General features: G+C 59.4%; 1 protein-coding gene across 6 annotated transcripts in view; it reads right to left on the reverse strand.

Annotated features, from left to right (window-relative positions):
* Positions 1–27,661, reverse strand: part of BRD1 (bromodomain containing 1) — a 40,077-nt gene extending 12,416 nt beyond the window's left edge. For 2 of the 6 annotated variants that reach the window (XM_047067349.1, XM_047067347.1), the window contains exons 1-6: positions 25,582–27,655; positions 12,678–12,834; positions 6,698–6,829; positions 6,334–6,462; positions 5,569–5,881; positions 3,620–3,823 (exon numbers count right to left, since the gene is read on the reverse strand). In XM_047067349.1, the coding sequence (XP_046923305.1) occupies positions 3,620–3,823; positions 5,569–5,881; positions 6,334–6,462; positions 6,698–6,829; positions 12,678–12,834; positions 25,582–26,948 (2,302 nt within the window). In that variant the 5' untranslated portion in view covers positions 26,949–27,655. Of the gene's footprint in view, positions 1–3,562; positions 3,824–5,568; positions 5,882–6,333; positions 6,463–6,697; positions 6,830–12,677; positions 12,835–25,581 lie in introns of all 6 variants that reach the window. The other 4 variants (XM_047067348.1, XM_047067346.1, XR_006959949.1 and 1 more) reach the window with 3 other exon arrangements.
* Positions 27,662–27,943: the final 282 nt, after the last annotated feature.

The raw sequence follows: 27,943 nt of genomic DNA on the forward strand, positions 1-27,943 counted from the left end.
CACAGGGGCCCTGGACCGCCGAGGTCACCCACACCTTCTCCAGCCTCTCATGCTAGGCCCATACTCGGCGTTCTCCTGCCCTTGCGTCCCTCGCCAGGAGCAAAGGTCGAGGCCTCATCAGAAGGGCCTCCCTACCCCTCCTTCTACCCAAAGGCAGCCTGGGGCACAGCCATGACCACTCTGCTTGTCCATCGTCCCTGCTCTGCGGTCAGCCTGGGCAGCTCACTGGAAGCATCTCTGGGGTATGAACGGGGCAGGCGGAGGGGGCCAGGGGTCAAGGGCTACTCAGATGACCAGGTACAAACACCGCCACCTCCAGCTGCGAGACCCAGGCGGGTCGCTGAGCCCCTGAGCCTCACTTTCCTCATCTGTACGGTGAGACAGAAGACAGCACCGGTGCCTGGTGAACCCCACAGCACCCCATCAGCCAACACCCTGCGCTGCCCGGCCCTTCAGAGGCGGCATCCCAGTCAGGACCCTGAGCAGAAACCCTACTGGAGTTCGTAACAAATACGAACGTGGGGCACCTGGGGGGGTGCTCAGTCAGGTAAGCGTCCGACTCTTGATTTCAGTTCAGGCCATGAGCTCCCGGTTCGTGAATTGGAGCCCTGTGTCAGGCTCTGTGCTGAGATTCTCTCTCTCTCTCGTGCTCTCTCTCAAAATGAATAAACAAACTTTTGAAAAAATAACAAATACGAACGTTCTCGTGAAAGCTCACGGGCTGCTAAGAATTTTATCATCTTACTGCATCTGAGAAATGCTCAATTACCTTCTAGAATGAACTCTATCCACCTCTCCGTTTGTAAACCTAAGCAACCACTCATTCACAACACAACGGCTCCCCGTTCAGGACGCCTACTTGAAACTAGCTGCTCCGGAAAAATCAGCAAAAACGCAGTTACGTCTGCAAGATCAGCTGTTCCCCGGCAACACCGACCAAACGCGTCTGCATCGAAGCTACGGGAAGCTCGGGAAGACTCCAGTGTGAAGCATCGGCCGCTTCCGACCCACAACCGCGCGCCGTCTGACCAGCACCCCTGCCTCGGGCTTCCTCCGCTCGCGATCCCAGAGGGAGAAAGCGAAAGACACAACACCGCAGACCAAGGGAGACCTCTCGTAAACGTGACGGGGCCCTCGCACGCTCCAGTGTCACTCGTGTAGGGAAAGCAGGGCCTGGCAAAGCGCAACCCCGCGGCCGAGCGGAACCCCGGCTGCGCCTTCAGGAAGAGAGAAAGGCACGGCCTTGACCCGTGAGGACAGAGCTCAAAGTATGGCCTAGATCCCAGTGACGGGACACGAGAGCCCCAGTCGGCGGCTCGGTGACAGCGCCCTGAGTCCTGCCAGCCCACAGCTCGTCCTCCCAAAGCCGCTGTCTTCACTGCTCTGCACCCAGCCAGTCACCTGGAACCAGACTCCAGGTAGAAGCGGGCCAAGCGCCCCGAGCAGCTCACGAGCCCACCGGTGCCTTGACGGGGCCTGCGGCGGTGACGGGGCCCACCCAGCTGCGCCATCGGCACAGAGAGCCGAGGCCGGGGCCCTGGCCCCAAAACGGGGGGGGGGGGGTGGGGGGGGGGTGGGAGGAAGGGCTACCGGCAGGGCGACGCCCCCCACCCAGTTACGACGGAGACCGCGTCCTGAGGTGTGTGGATGCCACCGACGTCCCGCACCTGGTCTCTCGGAAGACGCTTGCTTCTGGCCTCCCGGGAAGGATGGCGAGCTGCCCTCTACCCCCGCTCACGGTGTCTGCCCTGCCCGTCTTCTCCAACTTCCGCGGGAGGACCCCCCACCCCCATCCAGAGGCCCTGCTGCTTCCTCAGGGCCTCCCTGAAGGCGGCCTCGTCCTCCCCAGCACCCGTCCCCCCAGCCACGAGGGAGACACCCTTTCTGCGTGTTTACGCACTTTTAACAAGAGACCTGATGTTCCACACGGATTCCAGGCCGTCTTTTGTTAGACCTCACCGCCGTCTTCCTTCAGAATGACCCCGGCACCACAGAGCAGCAAACGTGGGCTGCAGTGGGCGGCGCCCACCCGGTGGGGACCCTGAGCCGTGCACCGAGACGGCCGGACGACTGGGGAAGAAACCGTGTCCAGACCAGCCCTCCCGATGACCGTGAACGACCAGTCGACAAGCTTTCCCCCAACTCACTCTTTTCAGGGCAAGTAACGTGCAAAGAGTGGTTTTTCCACGAAGAGCAAAAGAGCAGCTCAACCAGAGCGCCTGCTCGGGCAGCGGGAGGGGGCTGGACAGAAGGGAGGAAGACACACACCCCACTCCAGGCCTAATGACTGGGGCTGCCCTGACCCCCAAGGGCAATGTGGGTGCCAAAGGGGTGGGGGGGCGGGGAGCAAAGCCCCTGCGAGCAAGTGCTCAGACCTGTCCTTCCTTCCCCGGCGAAGAACGCGGCCCCTCCTCTCGTCCCCCACAAGGGAAGACCGAGAGCCTGCATCTGTCACTCGGGGGGCCCAGGCCAAGGCCCTGTGAGCGGAAACAAACCAGGCCTGGTGTGAGGGGAAGCTGCACAAGTCTCAGCTGTGCGCACAAGCAGCCACTTCCAGGAGAAAGAGGAGCCCGAGGGCTGGAGCCGCCCCGCGGGGCAGCGCCACAGGGGGACCGTGTCAGGTTCAGGGGGACCGTGTCAGGTTCAGGGGGACAGAAGGTCATCACCAACGGCCCCCTCCTGGGACTGGCTGCACGCGGGGCCGCCCCCGCCGACAGACGCCCACGGCCCGCGTAAGCGCTTTTCCAACGAGCCAACTAGAACAACTTTGTGCGCCTGTCCCGCCGCTCTTGCGGTCCGAGTTTGGACACGCCGAGAGAAAGCTCGGACTCTGAGCCGAACCGCCAGCAGCGCGGTGTGAGAGTCTCACTGCGCCTTCCCTTCCGGGACACCGAACGGGGCGGACTCTAAGATCAGGAGAGCGCAGAACAGCGAGGAGCTGCTTCTACCAGGTTCCACCAGGTTCCAGGTGCTCAAACCACTGACAGCGCGTGTCCCGAGCACAAGGCCCGCCACCTACAGCCACCTGCGCGGAGGTTCACGTTAGCACCGGGGGGATGCGCTTCTTCCCAACTACTTCCTATCCACAGACCCGTCCCCAGTGTCCAGCTCCTCTCCCGGACGTACGCCCCAGTTAAGGTCGCCAGCTGTCACCGCTGTGTGTGTGACACGTCGGAGGCCCACCAGGCAGCTCCAGGTCAGCTCCCCGCTCCCTGGCGACGGCGTGTGCGTCACCTTCCACCCTTTGGACATCAGAGGGGAGGATTCACGTGACAGTGGCATCACGGCCCTCTCGGGAGCTGCTACGACCCACAAAAACAGCCATCACTCTTGTCACAGAAGCCACGTCTACCCTACAACCATTCTGGGAGGCGTAAGAGGCCTAAACCACTGTTTTTAAATAGTTTTTCAGCAACAAGTTGGAAAAAGAGGGCTTATTCTGGGTCTTCAACTTTGTGACCACCTAAAGGCCGAGATGCAGCACGGTGGCACCGACTGTGACAGGAAACCAGCCCGGTGGGGACCCCGGGCAGGGAGGGACGGACACTGAGCGTGTGCTTACCTTCCTCCCCCGTCTCCTGCCCCAGCTGAGCACTTTCCTCTTCAAAGCTTCCAATACCTGATTCCGCGGGCGGGGGCTGGCTGTGCTGCTGGCTCAGCTTGTTCCGAAGGACCGCGATCTCCTTTTTCAGGAGCTTGGCCCGCTTGCTCCGAGACCCGCTGGACTTCATGGCGCACGTGAGGTCCAGCTTGTCCAGCAGCTCCCTTAGCTGCTCCTCTAGGACCATGTGGGCCCTGTTGGCTGGGTTCAGCAACCTGTCCACTGAAGTCGAAGGACACCCCGTCAGTCACCGGCTACCGGTGCCCCCCGAGACCACCTCGCCAGCACAGGCCCTGCCCGCGGGAGCCCCACAAGCCCCTCCACGCTCACTCCAAACCCGCGACGGGCACTGCCACAGGGAGACCAGCTTTCACCCCGTGGCTGTCCGGACTCCCCTGGAGGAAAGCTCGTACGCCTGTGGCTGGCTGGCCAGGCACACAGGGACACAGTGCGCGGAAGGAGGGCTAGCGCCTCTCCCGGCGCGCGCCCGAACCACGCTCTCTGGTGAAGACCGGTGGAAGAGCCCCACCAGGGCCGCCCCAGAGGGAGGCGGGCTCTGCTGACCACAAGCCCGGGGCCACCCGTGCAGACACTGTTTGGCCACCACAGCTCCCGTCTGAGCTCACCTCTGGACCCAGACCGCCGTGTGGCTCTACTAAAACTGGGCCACGCCATACGCTGGTAGTTTTCCATTTCAGGCACGTTTACTACAAAAATCCCTAGGGTTCTCGGTTTCAACAAAACGACAAAACTTATGAAGCACAAAATTACCTTAGATCAGTGAAAGGTGGCCAAGAAAGAAACCACTCTTTAGATCTAAGATAAAACGGGGAGCGAGAGGGAGACAGAAGCCACGGCACAACCACCAGGAGCAAGCGGCACCTTCCTCCACAAACAAGCGTTTGCTAAAACATCTGTGCTTTTCACGAAGTAACGAGACACCGGTACCGTGAAATAAATACGTAAGGAAGCCTGAAGCGCAACAGGCCGGCTTGCGGCCCTGCTGTGTCCAGCACCACTTCACAAATGACAGAGCCTCAAAACCATTCACGTAACCAAAAATCACGTCCTCTGAAGCCCTAAAGGTAACGGCCTGGCCTGTGGGCGTCGGCACGGCGTGAAATCGGCCGCTGCCCAAGCAGACTGGATGTGCCGTGCATCCCGCTAGCTCGGCCATCTCCCCGCACGAACGCTGAGGAGGCACGTTAGGACTTCTAAGCCGTGAACTTACCCCCAGCGAAAACCTGACCGTCAGACTTTTGCTGAGGAAACACCAATCACCCACTCGCCCGTCTCCTCAAAGACCCGATCCGCGGCAGCCCGCGAGCCCCTTCTTATTCCAGGGAGGTGGCCTAGCGGCTGCAGCGTGGCGGCCAGGGAAGGCACAGGGACCAGCCCCCGTCCCCAAGGACGGGAACAAGTGAACAGACAGACCACCGTGCCGCACCCGGGGCACACGCCACGCTCGGAAGCCCGCACGGCCGGAGTGCAGCGGGCTCGGCACACGGCCACTCCTGAGGCCTTTCCTCAGCCACAGGCATCCTCGGAAGCAGACCGGGGCCCGCCCAGGGTGCAAACCCCAGCTGACCCGCTTCTCGGCCTGTAGCAGGCAGACCTCGGCTGTCCCCACTGCCCACACGGGTCCCTCTAGGCTCCTGAAACGTGCCCGCTCGGAACAGAAACGTGCCAGGCGTGCAAAATACACAGCACGTGGTAAAGAAAAAGTAAACGCCCGTGAAAAATATGCTCGGCAATTTTTACGTGGACGGTGTGCCAAAAGCACGGTGCTTCAGGAGCGCTGGGTTAAAAACACGTCTAGGAGGTCAATTCCTTCCCCTCCTCACAAGGCTACTAGCAAACGTGCAGTACGCGCGCGGCCCGCGCGCTAGCCCCGCCGGGCCTCGCGGACACAGCCTGCGGGGAAGGACACTCTCCCGCCTGCGCCCGCGCCCGGGGCTGGTGCTTACCGTCTTCCCAGGAGAAAGGCCGCCGAGGGGCCGCAGCAGGCCGCTCAGGCAGGTGCATCCCCGAGGCCTCCTCGAAGCCGATGCTGTCGGCCTGGCGCCTGGCCTGCCTCAGAACAACACCGCCCTGATCGCGCAGCCTCACGGCGGCTCTATAAAACACCGTGTCCTTGGCATTGTACTTCATGCAGTTATCTACAATGAGATTAAAATCCTCCTCAAACTCAGTGAGGTGTCTATACCCTTGAGCTTCTAACCGTTTCCTCATTGTGGCAAAGTCCATGGGATGTTTAATGTGATCCAAATAATCTGGCACCTAATTTCAGGGAGGAAAAATAATCGTTTACAAACAAAGAAGGACGCTTATTCATCCTACATAAGCAACACACCCGCCACATAACACACGAGACACCCGCACACACACGCGCACGGCCCTGAGGACTCTCGCACCCCCGGGGGCGGCGCCGACACGCGCCACATATACACCCCACGTCCCGCCAGGGGCCCCCCGCTCACTCAAGCTCCTTAAACCCAACGCACGGCAACCGGTGCGCTCATCTGGGCGGACAGCCGCCAACCGACTGCTGCTGGGCTGCTCGCTGAGAGGCAACTCTCACCTCTCGTTTTCACTATCTTAACGAGACAGAACTTAAAGAGCGCGTCCAGGAGGAACCGACGCCTAGCAGCTGAGCAGGCTTACGCGCTACCTAGGGAACGGGTACCGGAGAAGCCGCGGGGCGACCGCGACGCCAGCGCGTGAACACCCACCTCCTTCAGGCTCACCGGCTGGGCGAATATCCGAGCCGGGTCCTTCTCCTGCAGCTGGTCCAGCACGGAGCGCAGCAGCACCGTGAGCGGCGTCAGCCGCAGCTCCAGGGCCATCTGCTCCACCTTCACCTGCGAACACGGCCCTGGGTCACGCGGTCGCGCTCCCCGCACCGCCCGCCCGGGAAGGCCACGCCCCCACCCCCCACCGCGGCCTCTCCCCAGGCGCACCCCACGCGGTGCCCCCGCCCCCGGCCCCCTCCAGGCTGGGGGCCGACGTCGTCCCCCCTCGTCCCGCCGCCCGGAAGCCCTCACGCTGCCCGGGGGGGGGGGGGGGGGGGACCCTCCGAGGGGCGCCGGGCCTCACCTGCTCCCGCTTGAGCTTCTCCCGCTTGCGCAGGAGCTCGATCAGCAGCCGCGCGCGCTCCAGGTCGTGCCGCAGCCGCTGCCAGTACTTCAGCTTCTCTTTGGCAGCTTGAATCTCCTCGTCATTTTCTCTCTGAGAAAATTAATTGGAAGTCGGCCTCAGACCCTCCCAGGGGGAGCCACGGACCGCGCCGGCCCCGCGAGCCGGCCGGGGCGCCCACCCAGCGCGGACTCGCCCCGCGGAGCGCCACGGGGTCTCCGCGTGCCAAAGGGGCGTTTGCCGGCCCCGCTGGGCCAGAGGGAGGCCCCGCGCACGCGCGGACACAGGCATCCCGACCCCGGCACCGGAGCAGGGGTCATGGGAAATCGGGAGTGGCCGGGGCAGCCCGGGGAGCAAAGCCCGCGGCCGAGACTGCTGCAGGGGAGTGGGGGGGCGCCCTGCCCAACGCCCGCGTCACGCACCCACGCCCAACGGCTCTGAAACCGGCGGCCCGTGGTCGCCACTCGGTGCTTCCTTGGAGGGGCACACGTGCCACCGACCTCAGACGACCCTGCCTACTCCGGCGTCTTCAAACACAGAAACGCCACCTCCAAAACGCAAAGAGGCGGAAGGCGGCGGACAGCACACCGACGGCAGCCCTGCCCGGCGCACCTCCGACCGCAGCGCCAGGAAGAAACGCTCGGGCTACGACACCAGACAGGGCCACCACCGAGCAGGCCCGTGGCAGCCGAGGATGTCCCCGTGACGGCCAGAGAGGACTTCCCCACACGGGGGGCTGGGGGACACTCCACCTCCAGAAAGTTACAACCAAGGCCCCCCGTGCTCCCATCCAAGTGTCCCTCACTGCCTGGCCCGGCGCCGCGCCCTCCTCCAGGCTCCCACGCAGCCCACCCTTCCCTCCCTGTCCCTCGAGGTCTGCCCAGGCCGAGGGGCCACCGTCTGCTCCTGCGGCGGCCTCCTGTCCTCACCTACAGACCCCACCTTCCACTGCGGCACACGGCTAGCACCACCACGTGCCAGGAGCTGAGACCCCTCTCGGTCTGCGCCTCAGCTGAAGGCACCCCTCTGCCCGATCACAGCTCTCAGGCAGGCCCGGCGCAGACGGCGGAGGAAGAGGTGGTCGGGGCGTGGCGAGGGCACCCCTCCACCTGCCCCCCAACCTCAGCTCCACTTAGACACTCCCATCTGTCCCCTTGCGGGCTTCCAACAGCTGCCTGGGGCCTCCAGGCCACAGCAGCCCAGGGCGCCTACTGCAACCGCATACGTGTGACCTGGGCCGAGAGAAAGTCCCCACCTCGGCTGGCATCACCTCACCATTCCTGCAGACGGATGCACACTCACGGCCTCGGGCAGGGTGCTCACCATCAGATTCCAGAGCGTGTTCCACACTCATCAAACCCCCTTCTCGCTCTCTCTGGACCACTCTGCCCCTGGAGTCCCCCCCACCCAGACAGAGCTAAAGCAGCACACCCACCAGGCAGGGCTCCATCCCCTGGATGCCCCTCCCTCCTTGTCTGAGCGCAGAGCACCTGCCTCTGAGGCCACAAGCACGGGGCTGTGACATGATGCCCCAACCACAGGGCCTGTGGGCAGACGACGACCAACCAGGCTACGAAGACTCTCCCCACTAGCAAGGGGACAAGAAGGCTGGGCCGGAGCCTCCCCTCCAGGCGCTCTCTGGCTCTAGGGGGAGGCTGCCTCACCATCCATCCGCCAGATGCGAATCACAGAACCTCTTTTAACGTTATTGGAGTCTCAGGCGGAGGTGCATGGCTGGCTCAGTCAGAAGAGCGTGCGACTCTTGATCTCGGGGTCGTGGGTTCAAGCCCCACGTTGGGTGTAGAGATTATAAAGAAACTTTAAATAAAGGTGTCAGGCATGGAACAGGGCACTTAGCTAACTCGGTTGGTAGAAACAGAGTCTCTTCTTGAGGATGTGGGTTCCACCAAGCCCTACGTCGGGCCTGGAGCCTACTTTAAGAAAAAAAAAATTGTAAAAATCTCAGGCATTAAGTTAACATTAACAGCAGCTGTATAAACAGCTGGTCAGTAAATTAAAAAGTAGATTTAGAAAACCAAATCCTCCCAAAAGCATCTGAAAATCACCTTGTCCATTAGTCTGAATGCACAGTCTGAAAACATCAACCGAAAGGGTGTTCAGCCTGGTGACCCTACGCAGCAGGAGAGAGCTGGTGGGTGCCACCTGCCGTGTCCCTGCTGCACTCATGCCCCGCACGGGGGACGACAGGGCCGCCGCGGAGGGCCGCTCTCCTCACACGACGGCCTGCAGCACAGGACCTGACCCCAATGCGCACGGCTTCACCTACATAAAAGGGCCTGAGTTTCTGGACTCTGCTCTTCAGCAATCTTTGTTTCCTACATAAAAACCTATCCCGGAAGACTCCAGAAAGCAGGAGAAAGGCCAAGTGGTTTCTGGTACCGAAACGCTACCAGGAAAGAGAATGCTAGAAGATCACGTTAGCCACCTTCCACCTGACAAATGGGAGGACGCCTGGGGGGGGGGGGGGGGGCAGGCCAGGCCAGCCCCAAGGGGTGAGGGCCCCAGCACATCTACCCGAGTCCCAGGGTGCTACCAAGGACGTAAGACCCCAAAGAGGCAGGGCTCCCTGCCCCTAAGGCAGGGTGCACAGAGGAACCCAGGTCTCAGTGCTGAGCCTCACGCCTGCAGCAGCAGGGTGGGTGGTGAGAAGCGGTGCCCCCGGCACAGGAGGGGGACTGTGCTGTCCTAAAGCCAGCAGAGAGGAACCAGAGACGCACCTGTGACAGCTGGAGGCACTGCTGGCTCCAGGGCCTGAGAACAAGACAGACAGGAGCCTCGCCCTCCCCCTGCCCACTGACCCTCACCCAAACCAGGATCTCAGGACGGTGAGAACAGGCTCTGGAGGGGGTCGCCATGAAGGTCCCCGGGAAGGTGCCCACAGGGACCCTGCGCTCAAGGCCAGCCCAGAAGAGCCCGGCCGGATCCTCGAAGACTGCCGTGCACAGCAGCACCGGGAGGCCAACCTGACGCCCCTCGTCTGCCCGGACGTGAGCGACCTCACCCTCAAACCAGCTCGTCCCGTCCGCCCATCTGTCCCCCACCAGGTCAGCCACGGGAGGGAAGGGCTGCCCCTGACCTCCTCCACAGCCCAGCTCAGAGCAGGCATCCGGAAATACAAAGTTAAACCCTAACATCAAGTATTTCTGAATTTTCAAAACCACGTGAACATCACACCAAGCCCCACATGTTCCGCGCGGAACATTGCTGTTCCGGACCCTGCAGAGAAGTCAGCCCCTACAGGGTGACGCAGGAAAGCACCGTCTGGGAGCAGAGGGAGGCAAACGGGGGTGCCTGTGCAAGCCACACGGGGGGGGCTTCCGACAACCGTGCCACTAACCCGCCCCCGCAGGAATCCACCCCGCAGGCCAAGCCAGGTGCGCTCCAGGGGGTCAACGCTGGAGTCATACAGACTCAAATCTACGCGGTTCCTCGTGCCAAGGACGCGAACACTCCCACATCTCATCTTCCTGTCCCTACACACTGATTTCATACGTGGTATCCCCAGGCCGGTCGCTTCCACTGGCTCACCCGTCCCATGGGCACAAAGCCCCGAAGGGGAACACCAACTCCATTCCCAAAGGGAGGAGGGACACACAGCATGTGATCGAAGCAGCCGTCACTAACAAAGACCCCCGGTGTGACGTAAGGTTAACCGGGGATTCTGACCCCCGGACCCAAGCGTGTGTGGGATGCACACGGTCCCCAGGGTGGGCAGCACGCTTAAGACACAAGGGATGTATCCACAGCAGTCCGCGACCCCAGTGCACCTCGGGACATTCGCACAGCCGGGCCTCACGTGCACATGCGCCCAGCGTAGCCAGGACTTCAGATTAAGTGGGCCCCCTTCAGTGTACTGGAATGCTCGACCCAGCACCTCTGCCCCAGCCACGCGGGACCGTCCGTGGACGTGACTCGGACGGCACTGCAGGCACCAGGCACTGGCCCGGACCACCACACCCTCAGGAGGGCATCGGGCCCAAGAAGCACACCCTTCCTTCCCCCAGATGGAAGAGGGTCAAGAGCAACCCCACAGAGGCCCAGAATCTTCGATTTAGCTGTGGTTTTCAAAAGTATAAAAAAGATGTTAAGATCCATCAGTTTTTTTAACCGAGCACTTAAACATGTTCGTGTTTCACCTTTTTGTGTCACCATAGGATCAGAAAAAGTCCAGATGACGGGCTCCCTAGGGCTGGCCCCATCCCCCAGGCCAGGGGCAGGGAGGTGGAGAGGGACACGCTCGCCCGGGTCTCCAGCCGTGACCAGAAGGAGGAACGGCAGAGACGGGAGAGGGCGAACGAGTTGTCCGCGTGCTGCACGGCCGCACGCTCTCCAGGCCGCGGCTCTACCGCACTGGGAGGGACGGGTTCGCACCTGCTAGAGCCGAGCAGCCTCCGGGAAGCTGTGGCCCCAGCCCAGAGCACGGCAGAGGGGCTGACTCCAGCCCGGAGAACCCCACCGACCGGGACCCCTGCGGATCCGGTGTCCAACCGCATCCGTGTCCCCTCCGACACACTCAGCCACCTGGCAACCCAGGATCGAGAGAGACAGAGAGAGAGAGAGCGTGCAGACAGCCTCCGAGGTGACAGCAGCATGGCAGCCGCAGCCATCCGACGTGAATGTGTTGGAAGGACAGTCCCCGCACGTGCCCAGAGGGGCAGACAGGCAACGAGGGGGGCCCGCTCTCTGCTGCGTCCTCTGCGCTTCGCAGCCCGAGGCCAATCGCGGACACAGCTCTTCCCCCCTACAGAGCTGCCCGCTCCCCTCAACGTCAAGTGCGCCAACCCAAAATTTTGGGCGATGCGCCGAAAAGCCATTTTTGTATTCAATTTATTTTTGTGACATCTCACAGAGCCAATTTCTTACTTTCTAAATTCATTCTTTCAGAACTGCTTTACACTATCAGATGGTTCTACAAACCAAATTTACTAAAATTCAACGGCCTGATTCATTTTGCTTTTAAAAAGCAACTCCTGGGGCGCCTGGGTGGCGCAGTCGGTTAAGCGTCCGACTTCAGCCAGGTCATGATCTCGCGGTCCGGGAGTTCGAGCCCCGCGTCCGGCTCTGGGCTGAAGGCTCAGAGCCTGGAGCCTGTTTCCGATTCTGTGTCTCCCTCTCTCTCTGCCCCTCCCCCGTTCATGCTCTGTCTCTCTCTGTCCCAAAAATAAATAAACGTTAAAAAAAGTTTAAAAAATAAATAAATAAATAAATAAAAATAAAAAGCGACTCCTGGAGCGCCCGGGTGGCCCAGTCCGACTCTTGGTTTCAGTTCAGGTCATGATCTCACGGTTTCCTGAGCTGGGGGCCCGCATCGCGCTCTATGCTGACAGCACGGAGTCTGCTTGGGATTCTTTCTCTCTCCCTCTCTCTGTCCCTCCCCTGCTCGCACTGTCTCACTCCAAAAAATAAATTAAGAAGCTTAAGAAAAAAAAGCAAACCCCATTTCTTCTCACTCACCCAGCTTTCCTCTCCTTCCCCGCCCACTGCGGTCACCGCGAAACGGCCTTCAGAGCAAAGCCCTGAAAACAAACCACTCCTTGCACATATCCAAACCCAAACTCCCAGCCCAGCACACAGGCATGCGTCCGAGGGGCCCAGGCCTCACCTCCTGTGGCTCCCACCCGACGTGGCCAGCACGGTAATGACTTCCCTGGGCGTCCCCAACGTGTCCAGAAACGTGAGGTGACAGAGACAGAGGAGAGTCGTTCGCACAACCCGCAGCTTAGACGGCCCAGGGCGCACACGGGTCCTCCTGCACTTCTAGAAGCGGCCCGGACCGGGGCTCGCGGACGGGGAGTCTGGGGCCTGGGGCCTGACGGGCTGGCAACACACGCAGCCTCCAGCAGGCGCTGCTCCCGGGAGTCGCAGGGACCGCTCAGCGCGTCAGGAGGGCAGGCGACGCTGAGGGCAGAGGACCACGTACCTGCTGCGTGCTCCTCTGGGACTGCAGGCTGGACTGGAGTCGCCGCAGCAGGGGGGCGCCGTTCCTCGACAGCCTTTTGAGCAGCCAGTAGCTGTGGGCTCTCTCCACAAACTGCTTCTTCCGCTGAATGGCCACCTGATTCGCAATCCTATTTAATCTAAAACATGGAAAAACTCAGAGTTTAGCTTCAAAGGAGTGCACGAACGTTTCATCGTAGAAACTAGAAACGACGGGGTCGCTCTTCACTGACCGCCGTCCACGCCTTCGCGGCCACTCTCAGCCACGCGCACTGCTATCTCATGCTGTCCCCAGTCTGCTGGGCACAGCCCGACCTGCAGCCGCCCGCAGCCTCCACCCGCTGCTAACTCACTCGAGGGCCTACCAGACCAGACACGGAAATACGCCGAGCAAACCTCTCGGGTCCTTACGCACTATGTAGGCCACACGTGCCGACCGCATCCAGCGACCGATTAAAACTGTTGCGAAGGGTGGGGGTGAGGGGGGCACGGGTGTCCCCTCCAGTCACCTCAAGAGGGAAAGAGAGGGGACAGCTGGGGGCCAGGGCTGACGGTGGCATCTGCAGGACTGTCGGGAGACAGGACCCTTGCAGGGGCCATAAAATGCAAAGGGTGTGTGAAAACACTTGCGTGGAGGGAGTGCTCACTTCAAAACCCCTCAAAGGCCAGCCAAAGCGTTTCCACAGCCCTGTTGTCCTTCCTGCTGAATCAAAGCAATGATTCATCAATTTGACTCACAAGGACACCGAAAGAGAATATCAATTCGGTCATAAACTAAACACTCAATGAAAATACAAATGAAACAAGATGTTCCTCATTGAACACCGAACATCAAAATGTCAGGACGAAAACGAGAAATTTTAAGGCTGCATTTTTTAGAGAATGCCAATCTAAGTTTTACAAAATAATCAACGACAAAAAGTCCGAACACCCCCAGCTCTGCTGTGTCCAGACCCACAATGGCCTTTCCCTTAAAAACAATGGCTCTACGGGGCACCCGGGGGGCTCAGTCGGTTAAGGGTCCCGCTCTTGGTTTCAGCTCAGGTCATGATCTCACGGTCTGTGGGTTCAAGCCCCACGTCGGGCTCTGTGCCGACAGCATGCAGCCTGCTTGGGATTCTCTCTCTCCTCTCTGCCCCTCCCCCACTCTCTCTCTCAAAATAAATAAACTTTAAAATTAAAAAAAACAAGTTCCAGCTCCTTTCCAAGACCGTTCCAAATCACGCTGTCGGTCGGCCTCTGTCTGTGCCGAGGTGGCCAAGGGCACGCCTCCTGCACGGCTGCCCTCCTCCTGGCGTCAGTAAGACCCACACGCCATGCGGAGAACGAGTACCGTGTCGACTGCAAAGCGCGGCTCCAGTGTCTGTCCCACACAGGGACCCGATACCAAGGAACCGGCTTAGGGGACCGGTACCGGGTCCCTGTGTGGGACCCTGTGTCGGACACAGGCCAGGGGCTTTGCCGGAGCGGCCTTGTCAAACCCCAGAGGAAGACACCGAGAGCTTTCTGGGAGCAGATGCAGAACCCAAGCTCGGGTCTGTCCACGGCCTGACCGTGACCACGGGGCCACGGGTCTGCACATTCAAGGACGCTGGGTCTCACAGCCTCAGCAGGAGGCCGGGGGGAGGACACCTGTCGGCAGCAGCCCAGAGCATCTCGGACGTTGCCGAGGGTGCCAGCAGAAGCCTCTGGGGGGCACCTGGATTCTGCTCAAGGCCCTACCCGCAGCGCTCCTAGTCCGCAGGTGAGGTTGTGCAGTCCCGGGCACCCCGTGGGTGCTGTCTTTGGCGGGGTCTTTGTCTGTTTTACCCTCCTTAGCTGAGGCATGATCCGATGCAGTGAGGTGCATGGATCGTACGGACACAGTTCAGAGGATCTGTACATACGCAGACAGGTGTTCTGACACAAGCACACGCTCCGTTATTTCAACGGTCAAACGAGGCAACGCAAATAAGAGTATTTCTTAACAGAAAGAAATGCTGTTTAACAACAGCTTACAAAGATTCTGAACCTCACGAAACAAGCCACCAGACTCAGGATTTCTGAGCCACGATCGGCTCACAGACCTGAGCAACAAGGCTTTGATGACAACCTATCACGAGGCGTCCCAGGGTACTTGCCGAAGAACCGCAATCTGAGCGGGTTCTGCTTCACGAGCTCCGAGTCCCAAAGAAGCGGGGCAGGCGTGGGGCACCGAGGCCGCGGCACAGGCACCCAGCACGTGCCTCCCAGGACGCAGCGGGGCCAGCCCTGAGCAGACCCCCCTCAGCCCTGCACCCGGCGAGCCCCCGGCCCGGCGACCGGCGCGCAGCAAGTGGAGGGCGGAGGGACGCGCTAAACCACACGAGAAACGCTCCCCACGCAAGCCTGCAAGGGGCGGGGCCCCCCTCCCTCAACAGTGGAACTCCAAAGGGAAAGAGACCAAAGGGGCCTTTAGGAGAGGAGAGACAGAAAGGACTCAAGGGATTTGAAAGCACAGCACAGCCTGGGGCTCAGCAAGAGGGTAAGAAGTTGAGTACCACACGGGGGAAGACAGAGTAGACCTGGGGACAGGAAGGGGTTGCGGGAAGGGCTGGGGGCTGGTCTGTCTTCTCCAGCACACGGTGGTAACAAGGGTGTCTACCCTGTAATTATGCACTTGTTTAATGTTTCTTTCTTGTTTTGTTTTTTACTCTGAATATTGTTTTAAGAAATACAGTATTTGGCAAGGGTGCATCAAAAGGATCAAAAGTTTGATCTTCTCAAGCCTTTCTGAACGGATCTCATACACAATGTGCCTCCAGATGAAAGATAACCAGGCTTCTGGAAAAACTGAGGGAGGACCCAACGAAGGGCAGATGACTAAACATCAGCTTAAAGTGAGCACCTTGGGGGTGCCTGGGTGGCTCATTCAGTTGAGCATCGACTTCAGCTCAGATCGTGATCTCGCGGTCCCGGAGTTCAAGCCCCACGTCGGGCTCTGTGCTGACGGCTCGGAGCCTGGAGCGTGCTTCGGATTCTGTGTCCCCCCCTCTCTGCCCCACCCTTGCTTGTGCTCTGCCTCTCTCTGTCTCTCAAAAATAAATAAATGTAATAAAAAAAAATTTGTTTTAAATAAATAAAGTGAGCACCTCGCTACGATAAAACTGCTCTTAACACCATCTACTTACGTATGTGACCAGGAAGCGGACTCCCGTCCACGGTAGCGGGAAGCAGGAACAGAATTAAGGGAGAGCGTGTCTCATCGGAGCAGGAAGGACATCTGTCCACGAAACACCCAGTCACCTCGGCCCATTTCCTCAGAGCTGCGCCCAGCACGTACCGCTCACGGAAGAATCCCGCTGAGGCGCATGCCGGCAGACGCGACGCCACCCGATCAGGAAGAAACCTCCACCCTCGAGGCCCAGCGACAACCACAGGACAGCAGTCACCCTTGGCGGGAAGACACCGACGCACAAGGCCCGACGACCCAGGTTCCACTCAACTCACTTTCAGAAATGATGAGCCTCGTAACCTGTGCCTACGTTGAATATTCCAGGTGACACGTTTCTGCTATTCGCTCTTAGGGTGAAAACGCTGGATTTCAACTCAAAAACGTGGACGGCACTACAATGCTTTTCAGAACTATTTTGGTGGGTGATACGCCTCAGAAAGGAGAAAGGCTGACTCATGAGGCGCGAAGCATCCGGCTGGGGGATGTGCCCGGCGGCCCGGCCAGCACAGGAGGGCCTGGGCACGGCATGAGGGCGCACAGGGCAGGCGAGCCGGGACCCGGTTAAAGTGCCAATCGTGGCAACGGATGTGGGAAAAGCACCCGCAGGAAAACACGGCTCCCCAAAACAGAGTGGAAGCACGCCGACGACCTCAGCACGATCACAGTACTGATTTTAGGAACGGAATTGACAGTTTCATGTTTTCCTCCCGCCCCCAAAAGAAAAGGAAAGCAGACAGTTTTTCAGAAGAGCTCGGCCACTGGAGGACCAGGCAACGCAGCCCCTGCCGACAGCCGGGCGAGGGACGCGGACGTCCCGGCACAGGGACGCAAGGCAAGGCGGAGGCCTGGCTCACGGGCGAACACACTCACGAAACAGAAACGACGCAGCAAACCGGGTCCGTTCGGGTATAAAATGACACTGCCCACCACGAGCAAGGGGGTCTGTCCCAGGAAGCCAAGTGTGCTCTTGAGATTACAAGTTCTATCAGGACTCACACAGCGACAGACTCGAGGGCAGAACGTGACGACCTCAACACGTGCGGAAAAGCAGCAGGTCAACCACCACCCACGACCCAAGACTCACAGTGAGGGGCAGGGGCGAGGGGCGAGGGGCCCGCCGGCAGGGCTAGGAGAGGCTCCTCCCCAGACCCGGAGCGACAGGCTCGCAGGGAGATGCTTCTCAAGATGGGAACCAAGACCAAGAAGCCCACCCTACCGGCTCCCGCGAGAACAGCGGGCACGAGAGGCAAACGAAGGACCGGAAGTGCAAGCCTTCCCGAGGGAAGAAAAGTATAAAACGTCACTGAGCGGCATCGAGGAAGACTTCCGCGGAGACGCTCAATGATCAGCAGTGCTGGCAAGAGAAGGACGAGGCATAAGAGATACACAGATCGCCTCCAAACCGGTCTGCACCCCCCGTGGAATTCCCAAATCCAGAGGGGCTCCGTCAGGAAACCTGACAAGATGCCTCCAAAACGTGCACAAAGGAACCACAGGCGACCAAGAGCCACACTCGCGTCTGAAGAGCCTGCCCTGGAGCCGCAGGTGGCCGAGGGAGCAGAGCCGCCCGCCCACCGGAGGAAACTGGCCCGGGGCTGGAAGAGCTCACGGACCTCTCGGGAAAGGAGAAATTACTCAACGGCGAGCGAAAACTCAGCTCTCCACGCTGACGAATCAAGCCACACACACACCTCGTAAGAAACGCACCCGCAAGTGACTGAAGACGTGGACTGAGAGACACAGATCCAACAGGTGGCCCAGGCCTCGACGGACGTGCAGGGACACGTCGGGGAACTGGCCGCCCTGGGCGCTGACTCCCTGCAGGGAGGCCAAGCCCGGCCAAGATACAGCCAACAAATCAGGAGACTGGTCAGCGCTGGGGCCAGAGGAGACAGGAGGGATGTGGACAGGGAAGCCGTGTGGAAGCTTTTAGAAGAAAACCCTGAGGTCTCCAGGAAAATGAAGGGTTATTTAAACAAGATATGATGGCACAAACCATAAAATAAAGCAAATACACACCGATGGAAAATAAAAGTCAAACCCTTGTAAAGTGCCAGGACCGAGGCAAGCATGTCCGCTCCAACCCCATCAGACCAACTCCGGGCTGGCGGACCTGGTCTGCACCGAAGTCAGATAAAGACCGGAAAAACCAACGGGTGGCAAAGCCTGCTCACACCATCATCTTCTCAGACGCCGTCCACAAAAATAATCTAATAAACCACAACATATTATACTAATGCAAAAGAGTTAAAAAAACAAAAACAAAAACCTGGACCTATACAAACAGCAAAAACACAGCTAATTGGAAAAAACACACTACTGGGGCACTTGGGGGCTCAGTCGGACTCTTTTTCGGCCCAGGTCATGATCTCACAGTTCACGGATTTGAGCCCCACATTGGGCTCTGCGCCGGCAGCAAGGAACCTGCTTGGGATTCTCTCTCTCCCACTCTCTCTGTCTCTCTCAAAAAATAAACTTAAAAAAAACCACACTACATTTTTTATGAGAACACCATGAACTCCCCCAAGACATTAAAGCAGCCCTGGTGAGGCAGCGAGGCAGGCCTGCTCGTGTCTATGGGAGACCAGTGGCATGGAGTCCAGGCTTCAGCAGGGATGTGGCCATCCCGAGAAGTTAGGCCTGGACCCGCACGTGGGGAGGGTACTGAATAACAAGTGGGCCGGCCCTACGCAGATCAGGGTTCAGCAGGGATATGGTGTCCTTGTCAGGCAGGACGGCCAGAGGTCCAAGGACGGGACGTGAGCGCTGGAAGCCGTCAGAAATGGCCCCGGTGACCAGCCGGGAAGGACTTGTACTTGGGGGAAGACCCAAAACCAGACCCCATCGCCCCCAACATTAGGCTGCAGGAGGGCTACGGAGGGTTCCCTGCTGGAGGACGACCAGGGGTGGGGAGGGAGTCCTCAGACCAGACCCAGGACGAGATGGTAAAAGTAACAAAATTCAGTTCATCAAGACACCAGCACGTCACGGTCGTGTTCTTAAGAATTCTTACCTGTTCTCTACACGGACGTGTTAATGGATGAAACGAGATGACCGGGGTCTGTCTCCAAACGATGGGAAGGAAGAGACAGGCAAGGGTGGCCGCGAGTACAGTGACTGTTGGGGGCAGGCTCTCCCTGCTCTGTAGATTTCCAAATTTGAAAAGACTTTTTACAGACAAGGGCACCTGGATGGCTCAGTCGGTTTAGCATCCGACTCTGGCTCAGGTCATGATCTCAGGGTTCAAGGTTCGAGACCCACACCAGGCTCTGTGCTGACGACTCAGAGCCTGTCTTGGATCCCCTGTCCCCTCTCTCTCTGCCCCTCCCCTGCTCACACTCTCTCCCTCAAAAATCAGTAAACATTTTTTTAAAAAAACTTTTTACAGACCTAAATAAGAATGAGAAGTCAAGGGAAAGAGAAGTGGAGATCCGCGATGAGCACAGCGTAGCCGCCTCGCCACGCAGGCCTCCACGGCCACACGCACGCGCACGGCCCCCGCTGTGCCCGCAGGCTGCAGCCGAGAGGGACACACCAGCTCGCACCAGTCCCCAAAAACGCCTGGCTCTGAAGCCAGCCAAGAGAACTCCCACACCAGCAGCGTGGTCGTCCGTGATGCCACCCACCCACCTCCAGACCCAGGGTGACACCAAAATATGAGATGCACGACAGCACTGTGTTCAAAGTCAGCGTGCAAACCAGTAGCAGGCCACATATGCACAAGCACACAAAGACCAGAATACGGACCGGAGGAAGTCACCCCGATTCACAGTAAGTGGCTGCCGTGAGGGGTGGAAGTGGAAGGGCCCAAAGGGACTTGGAAGTGTTCCTTTAACGTCATTTCTTTTTTTTTTTTTCAATGCTATATTTGATAAGCACGCGTGTTAGCCTCCACTTTTCTTTTAATTATTTTTAATGTTTATTTCTGAGAGAGAGAGAAGAGAGACAGAGCATGAGCAGGGGAGGGGCAGAGAGGGAGGGAGACACGGAATCCGAGACAGGCTCCAGGCTCTGAGCCGTCAGCACAGAGACTGACGTGGGGCTCGAACTCATGAACCGCCGGATCATGACCTAAGCCGAAGTCAGACACTTAACCGACTGAGGCACCCAGGCGCCCCTCTCATTTGGCTTTAAAACTTTTTATATAAAAACTGTGGGAAACAAAAAAAATGCAACTAAAAAGCTACTTTCCCTCCACGTGGCAGTCACTGCAAGGCGGTGCTCGTGACGCCCTGGGGCCATCCCTGAAGAGTGCGATTTTAGATCCCACCCTCCCAAAGAACACGGTCTTGAGTCCTTACAAGGGACACAACTCACTTTCGCAACAGCTCAGAGGTCAAATGGAGGTCAAGGTGGCAAGAGTGAAATCCAACCCCTGTGACCTGAGAGGGCCAGAAGTTGCCTTGGGAGGGAAGTGGTTCTGCACCACGTGGCTCCCAGGAGAAGCTCCTGCACGGTTCGACACAGGTCAAGACCCTTCTCAGGACCCCTTCGCAAAGCCCAGAGATGGCTGGGGCGCACGTGTCACCCAAGGTCACGGTGAGGTGGCCGTCTGCCGCTAACTAACCAAGAGCCGAGTTCCCCTGCCAGTGACAGCCAGCTGGGCCACCCACCAGATGCTCCCCTCCCGCCCATCCAGGTCCTGCTGGACAGACCTCTGAAATCACAAGGTCAGGAGAGGGGAAGGAGCCCACTGATGAGAAACTGGAGGGCTGAGGTGGTCGTCTCCGGGCCTCCTGGGGAACAGGACCGACAGGCGGGACCCTGGGCCAGTGTGAAGAGGTACCGGGCAGCTGGCGCCACTTCCAAGGGCCTCCCAGACCTCAGGCCGCGAGCCGGGAGAACACAAAAGCAGAAATTGTCCCGTGGAGGCTCCAGCAACACCTTGGTCACTGAGAAGCAGGGGATGTCACTACCTCCGGGGGGAGGGGGGGCACACGGCACCTCCACGGACACCAGACAAACCCAGAACAATGCTCACTGGCTCTGCGAAGGCAGAAGGGCTGTCTTCTCCAAAAATGGCCAGTCTCAGAACCTTCGAGTAGCTCCGGAAGCATCCAGATCACAGCCGGCCAGCCTGACCGGGACGGGGCCTGAATGGAGGGCAGGGAGGCTACAGCGAGCCTCACCATGTGCTCGCCCAGAGGCCGGCCCTGTCCCGGCACACACGTGCGGAAACGCGGGCCACCTCTGTGTACAGGGTGAACCCTGGGATTTGAGTGTCTCTCTCCTTCTTATTTTTGTAACATTTTATAAATTTAGAGCTATTTCCAAATAAAAAACTGAAATGATGACCCCCAACACGATCCGGTCTCCACGTGTGCCTGTGGAGAGCTCGCCATTGTGAGGCCCCATCAGCAGTCCTGACACCATCCGTCCACCTGCTGCGGTGAACGGGTCCAGACTCGGCGTGCGCACCATTCACATTTTGCACTTTATCAGCCTAGGTAACGCCCAGGCTGGGGCAGTGGTGACACTGGGTGGCATTCGTCCACGGCTAGTATTAAAGAAAACTTCTAATAAGTTTCAATCCTGTTTCTGCCCAAAGTGAGCAAACACAAGGCATGTGAACGGAAAGGACCAAAGTCGCTACTCCGGCTGGTTCTTCCCACGGACTGAGCGCCCGCTCTGCAGGCCCGGGACGCTGCGGGAGAGACCCAGGCCCAGAGAGACAGAGAGGACGCACACGCAGAGCACAGCAGCTCCCTGCAGAGACCACCACCGAGCAAGGCACCCAGGACGAGGGCCAGAGAAGCAGGGGCCGCCCAGGGCACAGGCCGAGGTATCCAGACGCTCGGGTGACCGTGGACCGCGGCCCGCAGCGCTGCTCTCGCGAGCACAAGGTGCTGGAACACCTGCCCACACGCCGCGAAACACCGAGTCCTCACCAGAACTCTTCCCACCCGCCCCGGCAACGTGGTCAGAACCAGTCTGCACAGCAGCCGCAATCCTGCCTCCCGGGAAGAGCACCCTCCGCAGGCCGCGGCACCCGGAGCCGGGGGGAAGCCGCACCCCGGGGCGGACGTACTCACGGGATGAGACGCCCAGCGCCTCCATCCGAATTCACATCCAAGGAAAGCGGGGAATTCCACTTCGTGAAGTCACGGCGGGTGGGAACGAGAATATTCGAAGAGCGCGTGGGAAGCCCACCACCGCGGCGCTTTCTCAGCGTGCCAGCTTCCGAGCGGCGGCGGGCAAAGACGACCGCCCTGCTTTTCCACGCAGCGTTCGATTCACAAACCAAACGCTTCGCTTTCCGGTCTGGTTTTCGGTGCTTCTTTCCAGAGCAGCTGCTGCTTTAGACCCATACAGGCCCTTCCCCCGAGGACCCCGACGCCCCCGATGCCGGCAGGGGCACCGTGACCTGCCTCCGGCACCACGTCCAGGAGGCAAACCCAGGGGCCCGTGCAGCTGTGGGGTGGCCAGAGCAGGGCCTCCACCTGCCCGGAAGGGCCGAGCCACCCCCTCCCTCACTTCCCCAATCCACAGCCCAACAGAACTTTTCTAAATTACAGTCATGCTAAGGGCCAGAAACGTGGGGAAAAAAAAACATACAAAACTCAAGTCCGGACTTTCCACAGTTCTATTCAGCAAACATAAAATTCCTCAGTCGAATGCCTACTAAGCATTCACTCTCCCATTTCCGTCCTCACCCGGTCGGTGTCTGAGGGCGCAGCACCCTCCAGGAAATTGGGCTGTGGACCCGATCCTCCCTCCACCCAGGAAATTGGGCTGTGGACCCGATCCTCCCCCCACCCTTCTCGTTGACTCAGGTAACTCACTACGTGCGCACGTGCCCCGAGCAATGCACACGTAAACGACCCAAGTGGCCGAGAGGACCAGGATAACGTCCGGACCAACACAGCACATCAGCCTCTGCTCATTAGAGGCCTCTCTCCTCCACACATAAAGATCGACTCCCACCAAAGGGCAACAAGAGAGAATTACCAGCTCTGGAGCTTTGGGGCAACTCAGTGAGTCCCTGACTGCCCCCACCTGCACCCTCGCCTCACAAGCCTCAACCAGTCCCTCCCTCCCCCACGAAGCAGCGAGGAATGGAGGAGGAACCAGAGAAGGATCTAATCGGAAAAGCGGCTACTCAAGAGCTAGAACAGCACAGCCAAGACGTTGATCGTTCTTGGAAGGGAAGGCAAAAAGGGAGGGGAGTGGGATTTCCCGCACGCCCCCAGGAACGGGGGCCACCAGACCAGCCACACCGTGGGCCACGGCAGGATCAGCGTAGCGGCTGGCGAGCCTGGGCCACCCCAGCACCTGCCCTGACCACCCACAGGGTGGTCCAACAACAGCTTACCAACCGGCTAAGGGTGACCAGAAGACCTTCCAAGGATGGTGCTGTGGCCCAAAACATCAAGGTCGCCCAGCAGGTCTGGGCGATCCACACGGCAAGGCCACGAATCTCTCCCCAGCCACATCTTTTAGCTCTACTCCAAACCGAAACCAATTTTATTCCTAAATTAAGAAAAGAAAGAAACAAACAGGGGCCAGACTACACTTTCAGTACGTGGTTTATTAACTACATCACCCGCTTTCAAAGATTCAGATCCAAAGCCGGCGTTTTGTCCGTCGGGCTGGTCACCCGGGACCTGCGAGCACCCACATTTTCCAACTGGAAGTGCTTTCTCCTGCAAGTGGCCCAGCAGCCCCACAGGCCAGCCCCTCTTCAGCACCGCTCATCAGGAGCGGGCAACCACAAGGCGCTGGGCACAGCCAAGGGAGACCAGACACTTCTGGATTCTCAATTTGTTAGGTCACGTGGCTTCCCTTTCATTTACTTGCATTACAGCAAACGCTAAGACCCGGGGCTCTTCCACAGAAGCTCTGGATGCAAATCTCACACTCTGCCCCACAGGTAGAAACGCAAGTGAAATGGTTTTTTAAAAGTCCAGCTGACTGATCTGCAAAGACACACCTTGGTTTCAACAACGGTTTCCTCCGGATAAGAAGGACGAGCAGTTTTGGTCACTTCTGTCTGAATCTACAGATTCTACGAGAAGTATGTGCTGCTCTATAAAACTTCACTTGGGGGGGAAAAAAAAACGCACCTCTAACTCTTAATACAAAGTAAGTGCCCAGAGTCTTGGGATCGAACGGCACTCCAACGTAAGGTCCCACTGCACCTTACAACCGAACCGGTGAGCTCGACGAAACTCAGGACCCGTTAAAACCACATTACGATGTCCAATCGCAACGTGCTGGTGTTCCCACCGCAGATACACAGAAGCACGACACAAAAAGCTATCCTTCAATATGCTGAACGTTCTACTTCTCAACAACTGAAACACCCGCGAGTCTGTCATACGCTCAATTTGTGAGATGCGCAGGTTCGATTCCCACGCGACTCACTCACCAACGATTCGCAGTCCAGCAACAACAGGTACCCCACGAGCTGCTCTCAGGGGCGGACTTCATCACCTCAACGCTTCGCTTCCTTCACCGAAGGGTTTTAAAGCCCTCGTGCCCTATTATCAAGCGTGCTGCAGCCTCAAAGCTCAAGGAGTGTCTGAGCGAGGGGTCTGCTGTCCCACCCTCAGGCTCTGGCATAAGACCAAACCACTTACCTCACATTCCGAACGAAGTAAGAGCCAGTCGGCAGCAGGAGGAGCAAGGAGGAAACAAGGGCAGGGACAAAAGCGGGCACAGCTGGGTGGGGACTGGCCTCTGTGACACGTGTAAGAGCAAGGCCAAGGGCCTGACCCCACTACCACGAACCCCCAACTACCGCAGCCCCCCCCCCCCCCCGCTGCGATCCTCAACCGCTGCAGACTGCTCTGTTGGAGAGCCCTACACGGACCGGGCAACATCCACACCGCGAAGGAAACGGTCAGGAAACCCAGAAAGGCTGTCACAACAGGAAGGAGACCAGCGCCTCCCTCCGTGAAGCTCCCGTCAGCCCCACTCCGACCTCCACGCCTGTCTGTCTTACCCTCCTTCACTTTACGGCAGATTCATTTTAAACGCGACAAGGTTCTAGGGGCCTTTGGGTGGCTCCGCTGGTCGAGCATCCTGAGTCTTCGTTTCGGCTCAGGTCACGAACTCATGGGCCGTGAGACTGAGCCCCGTGTCAGGCTCTGCTCAGACAGTGTGGGGTCTGCTTAGGATTCTCATTCTCTCTCACTCTCTCGGTCTCTCTCTCTCAAAATAAGTAAACATTAAAAAAACAATAATGAAGGGTGCCTGGGTGGCTCAGTCGGTGAAGCGTCCAACTTTGGCTCAGGTCATGATCTCGCGGCTCCTGAGTTCGAGCCCCACGTCGGGCTCTGCGCTGATGGCTCAGAGCCCGGAGCCTGCTTTGGATTCTGTGTCTCCCTCTCTGTCTGCCCCTCCCCTGCTCGTGCTCTGTGTCTCTCTCAAAAATAAAAACAAAGGTTAAAAAATATATAATAATAATAATAACAAAGCCAAATAAAGCGCCGCAAGGTTCTCAAACTCAGTGGGGAAGCGGAGCGAGGACCGGCATCTTATCGCGTCAAAGGTGGGGACCGCACCCGCAGTCCTCGGGGCCCCCCGACCCTAATTACTGCGGTCAGCGTGGCCCTGGGCCCCCCGAGCTCCGCGTGGCAGGGACCAGCGGAGAGCCACGTAAGCAGAAGGCGCGAGATCCTCTGACACAGCCGCGCCGCGCCCCGGCCCCCCCTCCGGGCTCCTCCTCTATCCCACGCTGGCACGCACTTACCTCTGAGGGGGGATATACGGGGCGCACACGGGCGGCAGGACCGCACAGGGCTCACTCAGCGTCTTCTTCGCCTTTTTTGCTTTCTTCCTGACCTTGGACGTGGACCTGACCGTTTTGACGGAGCTCTCTTTTCGACAGACACCGTTTTTCATTTCCACCTCCCCGTAAATGTTCAGAGGCCTCCGCGTACAGCCCGGGGGCGTGTGGGCGTCACAGTAAGCGGTCTTCCTGACAGAGAAGGTCGTGGCGCCGCCCGCGAGTTCTTTCACGGGCTCCATCTTCATGTAGAGGCCGGCCCTCTGGGCGCACGTCACGTGGAAGGCCGTGTAGCAGTTTGCCTTGTGGCACTGGATGCAGGCGCCCACGCCCTTCTGCTTGCAGAGGTAGCACGTCAGTTTCCACCGGGCCGGGGGGATGTTCCTCACGCCGTCGATGGGCTCGATGAACACCGTGTTGGCGAAGCCGACCTCCGGGATCCACAGGGCGCACACCACGTGGCCCCAGCGGTCGTCGTCCGTCTTTTTGAAGGCACCTCCCTTGTTCGGGCAGAGCACGCAGTCGGCGGGCCGGGCCCGGGACTGCAGGCAGTGTCGGCAGAGCCACTGGCCCTCGGGGATGTAGGGCACCCCGTAGCACTCCTGGTGCACGGCCAGGTTGCACATGTCGCAGAAGAGGATCACGTTGCTGTTCTGGCACTCGCCGTCCATGCAGATGCAGCACACGGCGTCCTCGTCGATCAGGGACTGCTGCTCCCCCTGCTTCTGGTTCTCGCAGTAGGACTCCTTCTCGAAGCGGTCCATCAAGAACTCGAACACGCTCTGCGACACGGCCGACACGCAGTCGCCCTTGCGCTTCTCGTTGACGATCTCCAGCCAGGCGTAATCCTCCTCGTCCATGTCGTACTCCACCTCGTTGTCCAGCTCCTCGGCCGACTTCTCGATGAACTTGTAGTACACCGGGGGCCTCCTGGGGGCGGACGGCGGGCTGTACTCCACGATCCGCACCTTGGGCTCCGGAAGCGCGCTGGCCGAAGCCAGCGTGCCGTGGGCACTGGGGAGGGCTTCGTTTTTCTTTTTGACTCGGTTGTTTTTGTGGCGCTTAGTTCTTAAGCACACCGGCGGCCTCTCGCTATTTTCTTTATTGCTGTTGCATTCGCTCATCTCTTGAGCCGTGAGGTCATCTTCCAGTATGATCTCCAGGGGATCAAAAATACTGATCCGATGGAGGCGCCCCTCGATCTCTATCTCAACCATCCTCTGGGCCTGCGCGTAGGTCAGGGTCTCTCGCGTGGGGGAGTGCTTAGTACTGCACGGGGAGGAAGGGTGTCTCGCTGCAGCGCCGCGATGACATCGTCCTTTCCTCCTCATTTGGTACTGACTCCCTAAAACAGAGGGAAAGGCCAAGTTAGCTCCGTGCAGAAGACACAGGACGAGAAAACCACCAGACGCGCCGGGGGCACAGCTAACGGACCAACCCAAGCTAAATCAAAACGAAACTCCCAGCTAACACCTCTCTGCGGAGTCCCAGATCACTCGTCCCCGGGACTCGCGATCGTGTCCAACAACCTTCCCCACCAGGTCCCTCCCGGACCAGAGGAGAGGACAAGGAGTGAGGAGGGGCCTCTGAGAGGGACAAGAGCCTCTGGGCCGCCCTGTGATTCCCACAGCTCGCCGAGCACCTTCCTGGACCCAGCTGACAGGTCACCACGATGACTGCAACATCCCTCACGAGCAGGGAGCCCCAGCCCTGAGCCCAGAGAAGCCCACACACAGGGCTGGACCCCAGCAGGCGCCAAAGTCAGGACAGCAAGGCAAGCGTGCTCGGCGGCTCCTTCACCCCTGACCAACACTCCCCTTCGCAGGGTCTTCCCCTGCAGCCCAGTGCAACACCCCTGCTGGGTGCCGGGAGCCTAGGCGGTGAGAGCACAGAGCACAGCCGTCCGTCCTCTCCACGACGCGCCCTCCACACCCACGTGGAAATACAGGGCGACTCGAGCACACCGGGACCAGAGAGAGGAGCCCCGTACTGGTCTGGGGGGGCCGTCCTCACCCGGGGAGGCCCCCGCCCAGCTTCCAGAGTGACCACCACAGAAACCCCCGCAGCCCAGCCAGCCTGCCCCGCCCCCACAAGGCCACTCCTCAGCTGCCGCCCCGACGGTGGCACCGGGCCGTGCCCTCCTCGTCCTCCGGCACACCCAGACGAGACGTGCCATATACCACAGGGGGCATCTCTGCCCTCGTGCCACACTGAGGGCCGCCCCTGAGAACCACAGGCTGCCCGGGGAACCCCCACCCCGGGGTGGCCAGCAGGGGCTCAGGTGCCTGAAACCTTGGCCACGGAGCTCTAGGAGAACTTGCTCTTC

This window comes from Lynx rufus, unplaced genomic scaffold, assembly GCF_022079265.1.
Source record: "Lynx rufus isolate CCGP_SWC_20201006 ecotype Redwood Valley unplaced genomic scaffold, mLynRuf1.p SCAF_7, whole genome shotgun sequence".
Taxonomy (NCBI): domain Eukaryota; kingdom Metazoa; phylum Chordata; class Mammalia; order Carnivora; family Felidae; genus Lynx; species Lynx rufus.